Below are 14207 nucleotides of genomic sequence, written 5' to 3'. Positions count from 1 at the left end.
ATAACACGACCAAATAAAGAGAAACCTTGAGAGCCACTTCTTTGCTGCAGTCTCACAGAGAAATTGTGTGAATGGTGAAAAAGCGAGTGAAAAATTCAGACACGAGCCATAGACGTTGACAGTGAGAAAACTAATTAGTGTTCGTTAATTGCTCTTACTAGAATAGATGGGGGTGATTTAGCAGACGCTATGATGGACAGTGACTCTTCAAATGTACAAATGTTAACTGCACTGGTGTGTGGTTTTAAACGTCATGCACCATGCGTTGGTAGCTCTCAGCCCGATAGCAGCGGGAATGATAAGACCAAACCTTATCATCAAAATTTCACTCTATCACATTTTTTGTGGTGAAAAAAAAGTCGAAATGACTGCAAAGAGGGTGATAGAAAGATAAAATGATAGGCCCGATACAGCTGGGTTAATAATGAACAAAATGACAGCGAAAAAAGAGAAGATAGATAAAAGAGTTGAGGCAAGGGAGAAAGACAACCACCCTCCAGATGTTTCTGTGAGTGAGACCAAAGTTTGATCATTTGGTCAATAATTGTCTCTGCATAGTAATATAAAATGCATGTAAGCATGAACAGCACAATAACATGGTCAAACTGATGTGATCCCAGTTTCCTGTGTAAAATCTAATATCCAGCCTGCCTGAACAATGTTTGGAAGCTTCACGAACTCTATTCCTCATCCTGTCCATCTCCTAATCTGGTTAGTATTGACTAAACACCTATGAAAGAGATCCACTCTAGGTGTTTAATGATAGCAGCCGTTTCCCTTAGAGAAAACACTTAGCAGAACAGAGCTCCCGAGAAACGAAGGTCAGCTCAAGGTGAGATGAGGCCGGAGAGACAACAAGTGCAAGAGGAAGAAGTGGAAAAACAACTCTGGCTTTTTCTTGTAGATCACAGTGTAGTTCAGAATGTGTGTTTCTGCTTACACACTACAGCACTTAAGCGCAAATGTTGAGCACAGTGTGGACCAAACCGCAGTGAAGCACTTAAATGCTGAAGCACATCTCACTGCAAGATGAAAAAAACAAAGAAAACAACTACATGGTGTCTCTGTGATGGAGTGCTGGTGTGCAATTGGACACATGCAGACCGAGACAAGATGTAATTAACAAGAATAATATCGCTCCCCTCTTCTAAACTGTGACCAGGGGAAGCTGTAATATCTGCTCTGTCGTAAAAACAGTGTCATTGTGACTCATTTTCTGCTGAATCCTTGATTGAGTTGAGTTGAAGGCGGGGAATTACGACAAAGCTCCCGCTTTCCTAATGAGTATCAAGTGGCCGAGGCAATTAGAGTTCGTCAGCTGCTGCTCATTCGTAGACTCTCATGTAACATAAGCAAATCAAAATTTAAAACATCTCTCTTCTCTCTCTCTCTCCTCCTTACCTCTCAATGATGTCAGCGATAACACAGGCAAACATTTGCAGGCCCTCTGGAAGCTGCAGGGCCACTGTTGTAAAGAAAAGAAAAAAGAGAGAAAAGAAAAGAAAAAAAGAGCAAACAGAAATGTTACACAATTGCAGCAGAGTGGCGGCAGCATGTTATTTAATAAATCCCCAGACAGCACAACCATACATAGCCCCGGCTGCTGGTTCGGAGTGCGCCACTGACAGAAAATAGTGACATTTCAGGGCAATTTCTCCCTCTGCCACGCCAGTACTGCTGGTTTATTTTAGCAAGTGACGGGGCTGTTGGAAATACAGTCCAACCCAATCACCACAGGTCTATCTGTACAGCTCATGGCTTGTACAGAGCCATTAAACCCTCTCTTTTTGCTGCCTCTCTGAGTCCGCCACTGGCTCTGTGACTCACACTCATCCTCTATCTCTCTCTCTCAACTCTCTCTCTCTCTCTCTGCTACTGAAACGCCACCTTCCGAGAGCTTTACACAGCTTTATGTGTCAAAGCTGGACTCTATTACAGACAAACTGATGACGCAGTTGTAAAACTGAAATTAAGCAGCCAATTAACAAACACTGGTGCCACTGATAGGGCAGCGTGTTGACAACAGAAGACCTGCTGATCCACTGACAACAACTGAAGGTGAGCCGATGGAAAAATCTCGATTAGGGCAGGATTTACTAAGTGGTTTTAAGTGGTTCATTTCAGACTCACTCAGCATCAAGAGATGAACAAGTTTTTTTTTATCTAACAGGCAGAAAAGCCTGAGAGCACAGTTTCTCTGTCATCTCGACTGCACCCTGCCTGCAATCAGTGAAGTACAGCTCGTTCCTTTATGCATATTCATCTCAGGAAAAGTCACGCAAATGACGACCGGAGATGTGATGCGAGGATTGCACGTTCTGCTGGATTTTTTTGAAAATAGAAATGTGCAGATCAGCGTTGCATGAAAAAGTCTCCACCTCTAAAAAGCAGGTGGAGGTATATTAACAGAAAGGTGGTAATGGGAAAAGGAAATTTTGAATAACATGTTTCGATGGAAAGTGCGAGCTCACCACTAACACGTGTGTGGAGGGATTAGAAATTAATGAGCTCAAGCGAAAATATGAGCGTCTGAAGAAGCAATGAGTCATTATGTTTGAACCCTACTGGTGTAACTTCTATATAACATTAACATGAAGCTGTGAAGCTGCATACAGCACATTTTTAATCTGTTTACAAATGTTCATGAAGCTGCTATTTGCGTTGGATCTATGGTATTAGTCACAGAAATTCCTCAGTGGACCAGTTCCTCTGGATCCTCTGGATCAGCTCCATCTCCTGCACCAGTGTGCTCCACTTTGTAATGTCTTGCATTTCCTGAACTGTATTCATACATTTTTCCATATATTAAAGACCAGCCACTGTGGAGCCTCACGTTTCTGCTGCTGGTTATTCAATGTGTTTGATCATCATTGAAATAAAAAGTGCTCTGAGACTGCATTAACAACATATGGTCTCAGTGCTGAGTAGGGACCACTGGATTAGAAGATTATTTGAAATCCGCAAGTGCTTTCATTTTTCAACATCATAGATAGAGATGTTTTTTACAGTTACAAATTATAAACAAATGATAGCAGAGATAAAATGTCATTGCACTAATAACTGTCCTTTGGGGATTTCTAACCAGATAATTCTATATTTTTTGGCAGAGCAGGAGTAAATAATTCAGTATACATTAAATCCTTCCATCTTGTCATCAATAAACATGATGACATCTTGGTATCAGTGAAGTCAGGTATTGATTACCGACTAAAACCCCTGCAGTTAGGGATAACGTGAAAGGAATCAGAGCATGAAGTGGGTAAGAAGGAAAAAACAAGTGACAGCAGATAGATAAGTAAGAAAAGCAAATATGGTGCAATGCTAATAATAATGATAATAGTTTCACTATTCCACATTTTTCCTCATTTTGGTCTGCAATTTTAAAAATGCAATTAGACTGTGAAATTTTAACTACTTCATTCTTCACAAATCTGTTTTCCAATTCAACTGGTGAAATAAGATTTGTAAAACATGAGGACATGGTAAAAATCACAATATCCTAGAGCCATGTGTGACATTTGCAGTCCTGTATGAAATAAGAAATGTAAAACTGTTGTTACTGAAGCTGGAACCAGGAAATGTTAAAATGTTAAGTAAATATAAATGTAACTTGATAAATGACGCAAACATTTATTCACTGAGCGAAAAAAACCCATCCAGTGTTTGAGCACAGGCTTCAATGATAGACAGATGTGTTTCCCAGATATAAAAGGCAATCTCTTGTTTCAGATAAAGATGAACATATTTTTGAAAAGTAGAAAAAAAAAACCTTTACTGTAAACATGATGGAATTAGCTAAACTAAAGCTAGTGTCTCAAATACACAACTCAAAATGATGATGACATACTGTCTGCAAACTCCAGACTTGAGGATTATTTCATGAATGAGATGGATTTCAGCAGATTTTAGCAGAAGTGTGTGTTCTTGCCAGTTTTTTGGTCAGTTCTGCTGTTCAGTGTTTGAGTGTGTTTGTTTTTGGGTGTGAGAGTGTGTGCCAACAAGGCCTCCTGTCAACAGGTCTATTGTTCCTATTTAATGTCCTTTGTGAAGAAATCTATTTAGGTTTGGTGTAAATTTCAAATGATCACAGAGGTGCGTTCAAAAAGTGTTGACCATTTCAGCGTGAACTCCGTGTGGCTTTGTTGCAATCAACCGTACCATTTTCCCCCAGTCACACTCTGTCACACCTTACTTCAATAAATCCATCAATGTCTCCGCGGACACGTATAATTCGAAAACACTGAACGTTTTCACATGACTAGGCCTGAAACGATTTCAAGACTTCAGTGCCAGACAGCATTAACCAATAAAAGCTTGGACAGACAAAAGGCCAAGAGAGTTGAGGGAGGATGGCAGGGAGATGGAGTGATAGATGGAGCGATGCGCAGAGGCGGGGCAGGAGCACTATTTACTGATGAAAGGTTAAGGGATCACCAGGAGCTCATGCAGACAGTGAGAGACAGGTCATTACTTCGAAAAGGGCAAGTTTATTAACAGAGAAAGGTTTCAGAGCACACCTCTGCCCCGGCTGACAGAAGCAAAGTGCTTTCTCCATCTGCTGCCCCCAGCGAAAAGGTGAATCAGATGCTGGAGGTGGGACTGGTTGGTTGAATGGATGTCGACACGCAAGCATGAGAAGCTGCTTTGGAAATATATACCTGCTCAAAAAAAAGAAAGAAAGAGCTCCTAAATCATGCAGACATAAAAAGAGATAAGAAGTTTGGATGTTTCTTATTTTTGGAGACGTTGCTTTTGTGCAGCCTTAATCAAGTTAAAGTGGCAAAAAGTCAAAAAGTGTTGAATAACCAATCACCTGGCAATGTTCTCCTGTGATGTATGTATTGTTGTAATGCTATGAGCTATACAGGCAACAAGAGAGCTACATGTGGGATTACGTTAACAATCAAAGAAAGGAGGTAAACTAAAGAAATAGCTGGGAAGACCAATTTATCAGTGAATGGCTGACTGACCGGACAAAGCCGGGGGATTACTCTGAATTTCCAAAAGGGGCGTTATGGCCAGGAGGATGAGTATAATGCTATAGATAGGGTTCATGTTGTGGCAGATTCAGACTGGGGCTGTGTGAATGTTAACAGTTACATTTAGACGTCAAGGTTTAGATTGAATGCTTTGTGAAATGTCAACTTCAATAGGAACAACTGATACATACAATTAAAAGTGGCTAATAAAGAAAATGGGATGAAATTAATTAACTAAACGATTAAATATTAATGTATTGCTTGTGAACTGACTAATGCAACAGTCCTGCTATAGTCCTGATGTTAAAACCTGATTCATATTTTAATTATACTAATATATTCAATAAAATAATGTAATACATACAATTCTATTCATTATAATGACTTGATCATTTTTAAATTGTCCATATGAAAGTCTAGAGCACGAGCATAGCCACACTTAAATAAATAAAAGTCACACAGACCCAATAGCCACCATTCCCATAGTATCATGTACACATGTCTGTATTTGCCTTCCATAAAGCTCCATCAGCTCCAACACAAAAGTTTCCACATGTTGCGTGTCCAGTCTGCAGACACCAACAATGACTGTGATCTGCCTGAACTTTCCCCTGGCAGCCGGCACTCTCACTACTGTCATGTTTTCTATAAAGGAGCACGCTGTTCAGACAGAGCGGAAAAGGCCATCTTGGACTGTTCACTGAGAAGTTGTTTTGTACTTGTGGATGAAAGAAAACACTGGTTCTGTTATTTGGGGGTGGCACAAAAAACACGATTAAGAAAAGGACCATTAATTAATTAATTAATTAGAGAAAAACACAAGTTCCCAGCAATGGACGTAATTGTCATTCTGGACTCGTGAAGCACTTGAGTTTAATGTGGTGGGCCATCTGTGGCTTAGTTGGATGTGCAGTTAACATGAGCACTCGGGAAGCCACAATTAACAATTCACCTCTTTTTTTTTTGAGAATTCGTGATAACAACTGTTATTTAGTTACTATTATTTTCATTAAAGCTTTTCTCATATTCTCTCCACACCCAGAGCTCCATAGAAATAACTTTATCATGGGCACACAAAAAACTGAAAGGAGAAGAATTAGATGCTCCACGTGTTGCTTATTGTCCTGAAGCTCAAGGAAACATTCACACAGAAACTGTCATCCGTGCTAAGCTTTTGATTGTCTGTAGTTTATAGCTGTGAGAAGACCTTGGGAGACAGAACAACTCCTCAGGCATTTCACGATCCCCCAAGGGAAGCTCATTCATGGATTCAAGGTCCCCGAAGACACTCGTGGCTGTCCTGCTTTTTCTTTTCTTTGGCTTTATCTCTGTGTCTTGTCTAATTTTTCTCTTTTTCCAAATGTGATTCAGTAGTTTCAAGGCTGAAAAGCTATTGTGTAACACACTGCAGGCTACAATAAAATATTGTAAAGCAACCTGAGATCAGCCTACATGAAATTATATTACAAAGGATTGGTTGTGAAATAAACATGATTTACAGCTGAAAAAGAAAAATACAGCCTTGTTTTCTTGATATTGTGGGCATAATAGTTCAACAATACAACAAGAGCGGGAGATCATGTAGCTGGAGAAACATATACCGGTAGTAGTGTAAATGCTGCAGTGTTGGAAGGTGCAAAACCACTTATTTGTATCAAACATGAATAATTACATTGCTTTGATCTTTCTTGTTAATGGCCCGAGAAGCTCGATCTTGCCGTTTAATACAGGAATGTCAGTCATTGTTGCTTCTTTATTAACAAAACCCAAGCCTCGGATCAGATAGTTCTTATCATCTAATCACATTTCTGTTCACTTGTTTTTGTTTTCACTGAATGTGTGACAGTATAATGGACACGGCCACCTGCCAAGGTCTAAATAAAAAGCTGCTCTCATAAGGAAATGAGACGCACAACAGATGAACAACACAATTAGAATAAAAAGAGAAAAACAACACATGGTTTTTGACTATTTATAAAACTAAGCAAAAGAGCCTGGGCAGCAAAAATAACATCCTACTCTACGTCCCTCAGTCCTCGATTTCAAAAGCGATTCAACAGGAGTTCAAAGGCTGACAAAGAAACAGATGGACAAAGAAGAACAGAGAGAGAGAGAGAAATAGAGAGAGAGAGAGAGAGAGAGAGAGAGAGAGAGGGGTGAAGAGGTGTGTTATACTTTCTGACTTCAGAGACAGAGGATGAGCTCAAAAAAATTAAAAAAAGAAAAACGTCACACGACAAAAAGCAAAGCAGCAGGCGGTGGCAAACCACACTCTCCCCACAAGGACATCAGAAAAAGAATGATTCAATCCTCTTGGCATGCCATCTGCATATTTCCACCCAAGGCAGGAGCAACTGGAGGACTACACATTTTGACATTTATATTAGTGAAGGACAGTTTTCCTAGTAGGCTGGAGGCCAGCTCTGTAATACTACACAATGACCTGTTTCACTGGGATCAGGGAAAAGACTGAAACTGAAGCAGAAGCTGAGGTCGGTGAGCTGTCCATCTGAAACTAGTCCATTAATTAAAAAACTACTAAAACATTTCCTAAAACATCATCAAACATGCTGTTTTCTTTGTTGGCTTTACACTGACAACTCACGGGTGAAATTAATGATAAGCTTTTGAGGGTTGCAAAGACAAACACTCAGTTTTGTTTGTTTTCAGTGAATAGGAAATATATTTAAAAAATGAGGACAATGAAAAAAGAGTTGACTTGTTTGGATCTTTTACTTGGAGGACAGGGATGACCTGGGGACACAGAGTGTATTATTTTGATTTTCTTTAACACGTTGCAGAGCCTAGTTCCTGGGCTGCACCTCATGTCATGATGACTTCACAGAAAAGCAGAAAACATCCAAAACAGTTCACTTGAACTGTAAGCAGGAATCTGAACCCTGGGTTTGTTCGTCCAGCCTCACCCTCCAATCTATGGATCGATTGTGGAACGCATATTCATCAACGCTATACATCAGCAATGTCATCTGTGACCATAAGTCCTGAGGAAACAGATAGTGAATGTGAAGTATGGCATCATCAGTCATTCTGTTTCTTTGTGTCTTTGTTTCCCCTCGACTTTGAAAACTATCTCTGGTCTCACACTGTGAAGCTGAGAGGAAACTGACACGAGCTCCCTCATACTAATTACAAAGACTGGAATTATTTGTTCTGTTTTCATTTTCACTTAACAGTTAAGATGTAATATTCAACGTGTGTTAGGAGTCCTAGAGCAAAATGATGAGCCTGTCGCCACACACCACAACATCAAGGTCTGTGAAGCCTCCCACTGTGTCCACACACTTAGTTCTGAGGCTACAGTCCCACTGCAGGCCACACTCCTCGGCTCACACCTAATGATTCTGTTTGAAGCTATAGCTCCTTTTAAGTGACCCACATCCTCCATCCTCTAATAACACCAATAAAACAAAGGACATCACAACAAAAGATACAACATGTGAAGAGCATGTCAGAGAGGCAACAGAAATTGTTTCCCGGCTGGTAAAAATAATATTTATTTTTGCTCTGAGACTGGGTTTCAACGCTTTGTTGTTAATGAGGCCAAGTTCTACTTTTGATGAGCATAAAAAATAAAAATATATAAATTCTTGTATTTGTTTTTTGTTACATCTGTGAGAAATGTGAGCGTGAATGCACGATCAGCTGCAGTGTTAGTGGATCCTTCAGACTCTGTCAATAACACATAAGCACAATTCCCAGAGGCCCTGTCCCCTCCCCGAAGATCAAAGAAGGATTACAGATCCCCTCCACAAATTCACTGCTTACTGTCCTGTCTGCAAAACACACTGGACATAATGTACTGGATTAGACTGAACAGCATCCTTCTTCATGTTGGTGTCTGTGCTGACCAATAACAGTGAACACACCACCAAAAAATGCTTTCTATTCTGAATGACACGAGGACGGTCATAAATGCATCACATCTTTTTACTGTATCTCTTTTTTCTCATGTTTCTGCCTATTGTTCAATGTGCGCTCAGTGCTGTGACATTTGAACAGCATTGTCATCGCATATGGGACGACCTGCATGGCCTTTTGAAAAGTGGGTCTGTCATTGATTTGTCACAACACAGGATAACCCTGTGTGAACATCGCAGGAGTGTACATTAGTCATCAAAGTAGGTCAGAGCACAGATGTGCTCATGGAAGGCTTTCTGTATTAACGCTCGCACACAGGGTCTATTTAAACACAGGTTTCTTAACCCTCTATGGTACGCATCATGATGCCAGTGGGGGAAAAAATGTTTGGAGTGTTTTTATGTCTCAAAATAGACTAAATAAACATAATCTAAAGACATTTTTAAAAATTATTTATTTTTGGAAGTTTTTGGGATTTGTTGACTGAAGGCAACATTGTACCATTACGGTTCATCATATACTGTATTAGAAACACCAGTCTCTGTAGACTTTCACCTTCACTGGCCTCATCCTCATCCGAATTCTCACTCTCATCTTCCTCATCATCATCATAATAGCCTGATGTTTACTTTACTGCATCCAAAATCAAATTTATTAAGGAAAAAAAACAAAATTATGATGAATTATATGTTTTTGAACATTATATTTACACCTAAACACACACTACCATAGTCTCATAATGCAATTTTGATTCCATAATGGTCCACTGTTGCCTCAAGGCAACATTGCAATTTTCTATAATGGTACGTTGTTGCTTTCGGGCAACAGGTGCATTTTAACAAGTTTCCATTATTTAATAAGTAAATAAATTGCATGGAACTATTAAAAATTAAACTTTACTAATCTATTAGTGTAAATAAAAAAGGGCCAGGAAGTTATGTTTTCAGACCGTTTTAGTGGAGCAAAATGGCAAACCTGTTTCCTTTGAAAAAGTCTGCAAAAAAGGGTTTCAGTATGGCTTCCTGAAAGTCATGTGATAAATTAAAGCATTGTTATTGGTCCTCTAAGGTCTCCTCTCTTTTTTAAAGTATTACAGCATTAAATGGGATGAATTGTGGAGATGTGACAGGCCAAAAAGTGGTATGTTGCCTGAGGGCAACATGGTACCATAGAGGGTTAATGCTGTCTAACCTGTGATGTTCACACTGACATGCTAAGGTGCCATAAACTTGCGAAACAGTGTTAATGAGGTATGAATAACAATATAAAAATAAACACTTGAATGCTAAGGTGTTTTAATAGTTTTCAGACGCAAGAGATAAATATTTTTGATTGAAGGTGGTGAAAGAAATGGTGATAAAGTCTCATTGGTTGTCAGTTTGTTTGTTTTTTTTGTTTTGTTTTTTAGGGCGTATTCACACCAGGCTCGTTTGGTCCGCTTGAAACTGACGTGTGAATACAAACCAGCGGACTCTGGTGTGGATCAAACAAGTGGACCGAGACCACCTGGGACTCGGTTCACTTGTTTGGTCCGCACCAGAGTCCCATACGAACCCTGGTGCGGTTTGCGTACGGTGTGAATGCAAACCGAACCAAATGCAAAATCCAAGCGCCTTTTTGGATTCAACATGCTTTCGCTGTTGTCAGAAAATGTGGAAATTATCAACAATGAGCGAGTGGGTCAACATGGAGCACAGATAGACACGCTGCCTCCTTGATATTTGGTCAGTGGAAAACATTTATCAGATGCTGGAGAGGACGCATCCGTCGCCGTTAAAGCAGAAGTAAGCGATATTTTTGTGTTAATATAAGTCTTAAATAGTTATATCTTCCGACAGCAATCACTTACATAGAGTGTTTGGACCGAAACACGGGTCTCTCAGTGACTCTGCTCTGCGCCGAGCCGAGGAGAAAACTTTTCTTGTATCCTACAATTTTTATCCAATGAGGAGAGAGAACGGCATGAAGGGCTGTGTGTGCAGCCAAGGGATGCGCCTGAATGTGGTGACGTAGGGACGAGGACCAATAGATCCATGACGAGGGCGGGGGCTGCTAACTCCGTCGGCTGACAAGAAGTTATGGTGCGTTCAGGGCAGCCCGTAACTCGTGTTTTTCCGACCTGTGAAGTTGTACCAGTTCGATCTGGTGCGAGTTCACGGGTTGGAAGTTACGAGTGGCCGTTATAGTGACTTTCACAGGCAACAGGTCGGAGAAACGCGAGTTGTGGGTTGCCTGGAACGCTACAAAGTTGTAAGTTGTCACTTGAAGCTGTAACTTACTGTTTCAAAAGCCTGCCTGGAACGCAGTGTTAGCCAAAACGACCAGATCGCTTACTTCTGCTTTAAGGATGCACATTCTTAATATTTTTTTTAAATGATCAGAAAGTCGTTATCCGATTAATAACCCTTAACAGAAATAAATGTGACTTGGCTTATGCCGATCGGCAACGCGGCATCCTGAGAGAATGATTATGTTTTTTGTTTGTTTGTTTTTTGCTGTGCCATCCTTTTTTTCTTTTTTTTTAGCGCACCATCCTTCAGACGCACATGCAGACGTGTGTGTTTGTTGTCTGACCATCCTTCACAGGGACTGCTGCTGCATAACGGCCACATAGCCTCAAGTGATGAATAATCACAGGACAGGTGCAACTGGAAATACTACCAAATTGAAAGGGCAGCAAGAAAGGCATTCATGACCTTCATTGTGTAGCTACATTTCGTGGAAGATCCCGCTGATAATTTTTATCCAATGATTGAGCGACTGTGGGACACACGTGCTTTTGTTTACAAAGTTGATCCGCTTGTGAAAAAATGCAATGTGAATACAAACCGCACCAAGTAAAAAAAGTGTGTGTTATAGCTATGTTCAGACTTTACTCAGATTTTCTAGTTTTCTGAAGTGAGCAACACAGAGACACTACCCCCCCCCCCCCCCCAACAACAGCTGCAGTTTAACTATAGATGTTAAATAAGAAAATATGGGTTCCTATCACTTGCACAATGGATCGAGTAGAAAGAAAATGGCTCACCTCTCTTAGCGTTGGCTTGTCTCACTCGCCAAATGGTCTTGTGGATCTCAAAGTTGTAATTGGCAGGCAGGGCTTTGATTGCCTCCTGTAACTCGACATCTTGCAGGATTTCATCTGGAATTTGATTGAGTACTCGCCGTGGTCCTCGGACTGAAGAGAGGGGTAAATGATTGAGCTGTAAGTATACCGTAATGTGGTGAACACAGGGTATAGCTTTATCTAACTTATCCAACACTACTAAATAAAATGGGTTGAAGGTGAAGTTATTCATTAGTTGCCTGCACTGTTCACTCTGCATCAAATTATGCTATACATTTTAGATCAACAGCTTTCACTTCTGTCAATTGTAGCCTACTGAATCATGTCAATCGCTGTACAGATGACTTGCAATGTGTAAAACATTTTGGCAGTTCATCCCATTTGGACGGCCTCTGTCCTATTGACATTTTGAAAGCAGGACCCAGCTAAGAACTGTAGTGTCTGCAAAGAGCTCCTGTTACCGTAGTGCAGTGCCAGTGCAGCAGGGCATAGAGTTATGGTCTAAGGAAATTGTTTTGGGTTAGACTCTAACCCAAAACAACTTCCTTGTGTTTTGTGTTCTTTCAAGAGCAGAAAATGAATAAATTAAAGTGATGATGGATTATTTGACATTATGTTGGAAAACGTTTGTCATTATCATTATCTGTTGCATTTTGTAGTTTGGCCTTGGTGTCTCGCACTCTCTCTGTGTTTCCACAGATCCACCGGAGCTCCATCTCCCTGCACCAACCACCGCCTGCATTTCCCTGTTAAAAGGGTTTTCTAGAGTTTTTCCTCAGTTGATGTGAGGGTCTAAGGGCAGAGGATGTTGTTATGATGCCATGTAAAGCCCTTTGAGACAAACTGTTTGTAAAAACGGGCTATAGGCTACAAATAAAATTGCCTTGTCTTGCCTGAAAGAATCAATGTAGCTAATCCTCTGTAGGCTATGTGATGTCACACTGTGGAAAAGGATGGCTGCCTAGTAGCCTACCAACTAGGCTATAGGCCTACATCCTTTAACGTAGCCCACCACTGCAATTCAATAGAACAGAGGCTAAATACGTCACCTAAACTCTTGTATCATTGGAGGAGATGTCATATTTTCAGTTCATATCTCATTTCAGTGTTTTAATAGGCAGACACTGACACTATCACACATGAAACATGGCATCTTTCACATAGTCACGTGAACTCGACCTGGACTCTAGTTATGAGGCTAAATAAGCCTGTTTTTATCTTGTAAGCTGATTACAATGAAGACAGCTGGCCAGCTACAGTAAAAGCCATGCAGACTCGACATCATGATGACATAGAGCTCAGTATCGCTGAGTGTCGCAGCGCCGCCTTGAAGCGGAAGTCAGTCTCCGGCATTAAGAGCTCCCGTCCCCGATGCTATTCTACATGTCACCGCCTCTCCGCCTCTCGTGCTCAACACCTCATTCCCTACGTTCATATTTACCTGTGGGCTTTTTGGCAGGAACAATCTGGACTTCACTCGAGGGCGCAGCCATGTTTTCTTCTCCCAAACATAAAACATGTGAGGAACAAAAAGGGGAAACCAATCGATCGAAGAGAACAGGGGAGGGAAGTCGAGCACCGATGTAAAGATGCCGGTGAACGGGACAGGGGGACAGGAGCGGACCATACCGACCGAGCAGAGCAGACCATCACGGTGTATTAGGTTCTATGGGCTAAAGTGCAGTGGCAATCACTGGAAAACAGTGGCAGTAGGCTATGTCAAATTATATCACATAAATAAGATAAAATAAACGAAAACAAGCCAAGACAAAATAAACATGGCCAATTTAGGACAAATATTTTCAAAGTGCTTTATGAACAAAGGTTTTAAAAATAAGTGGGTCAGAATATAAAAAAAGAAAATAAAGACAACAAAAAGACAGAAATTAACAACACTAAACAATTAATATAGCTTACTTAATAGGCTACATCAAGACAAATTAAACAAAATTCATACGGGCCTATCAATATAATTTTACGGCATAAGTAGCCTAATAAAATGAGACAGTTTTATACAGCTAGTGCTTTACAATTTAAGATGAAATAAAAAAGAAATGAGAGAGAGAGGGAGAGGAGGCAGAGACAGAGAGAGAGAGAGTTTATCTAATGCAATAACGCATATGAGAGTGTGCTTGATTGATTTGCATTATTTGATCAGCAAATCACTTTCTTTTATGAAAGCAGTGGGAAATAATGAAAGATTGGGGGACATCACAAATATCCCGCGATGCTCAGTGTGTGGCTGGTTGTATCTGTAAGTTTAATGCACTTGTGTTAAAATC

At 40.5% G+C, this 14207-nt stretch overlaps 1 protein-coding gene across 1 annotated transcript in view; it reads right to left on the bottom strand.

Moving 5' to 3' along the window:
- Window positions 1–13446, bottom strand: part of dph1 (diphthamide biosynthesis 1) — a 58322-nt gene extending 44876 nt beyond the window's left edge. Inside the window, exons 1-3 of the mRNA XM_085796156.1 lie at window positions 13367–13446; window positions 11887–12036; window positions 1402–1465 (exon numbers count right to left, since the gene is read on the bottom strand). Coding sequence (XP_085652282.1) covers window positions 1402–1465; window positions 11887–12036; window positions 13367–13418 — 266 coding nt within the window. The 5' untranslated portion in view covers window positions 13419–13446. The remainder of the gene's footprint in view (window positions 1–1401; window positions 1466–11886; window positions 12037–13366) is intronic.
- Between the last annotated feature and the right edge of the window lie 761 nt (window positions 13447–14207).

This window comes from Trachurus japonicus, chromosome 13 (assembly GCF_045865225.1).
Source record: "Trachurus japonicus isolate A0001 chromosome 13, Traja_1.0".
Taxonomy (NCBI): Eukaryota; Metazoa; Chordata; class Actinopteri; order Carangiformes; family Carangidae; genus Trachurus; species Trachurus japonicus.
Note: the sequence above shows the minus strand (reverse complement) of the source record. Positions and strands in the feature narration are given on the sequence as shown.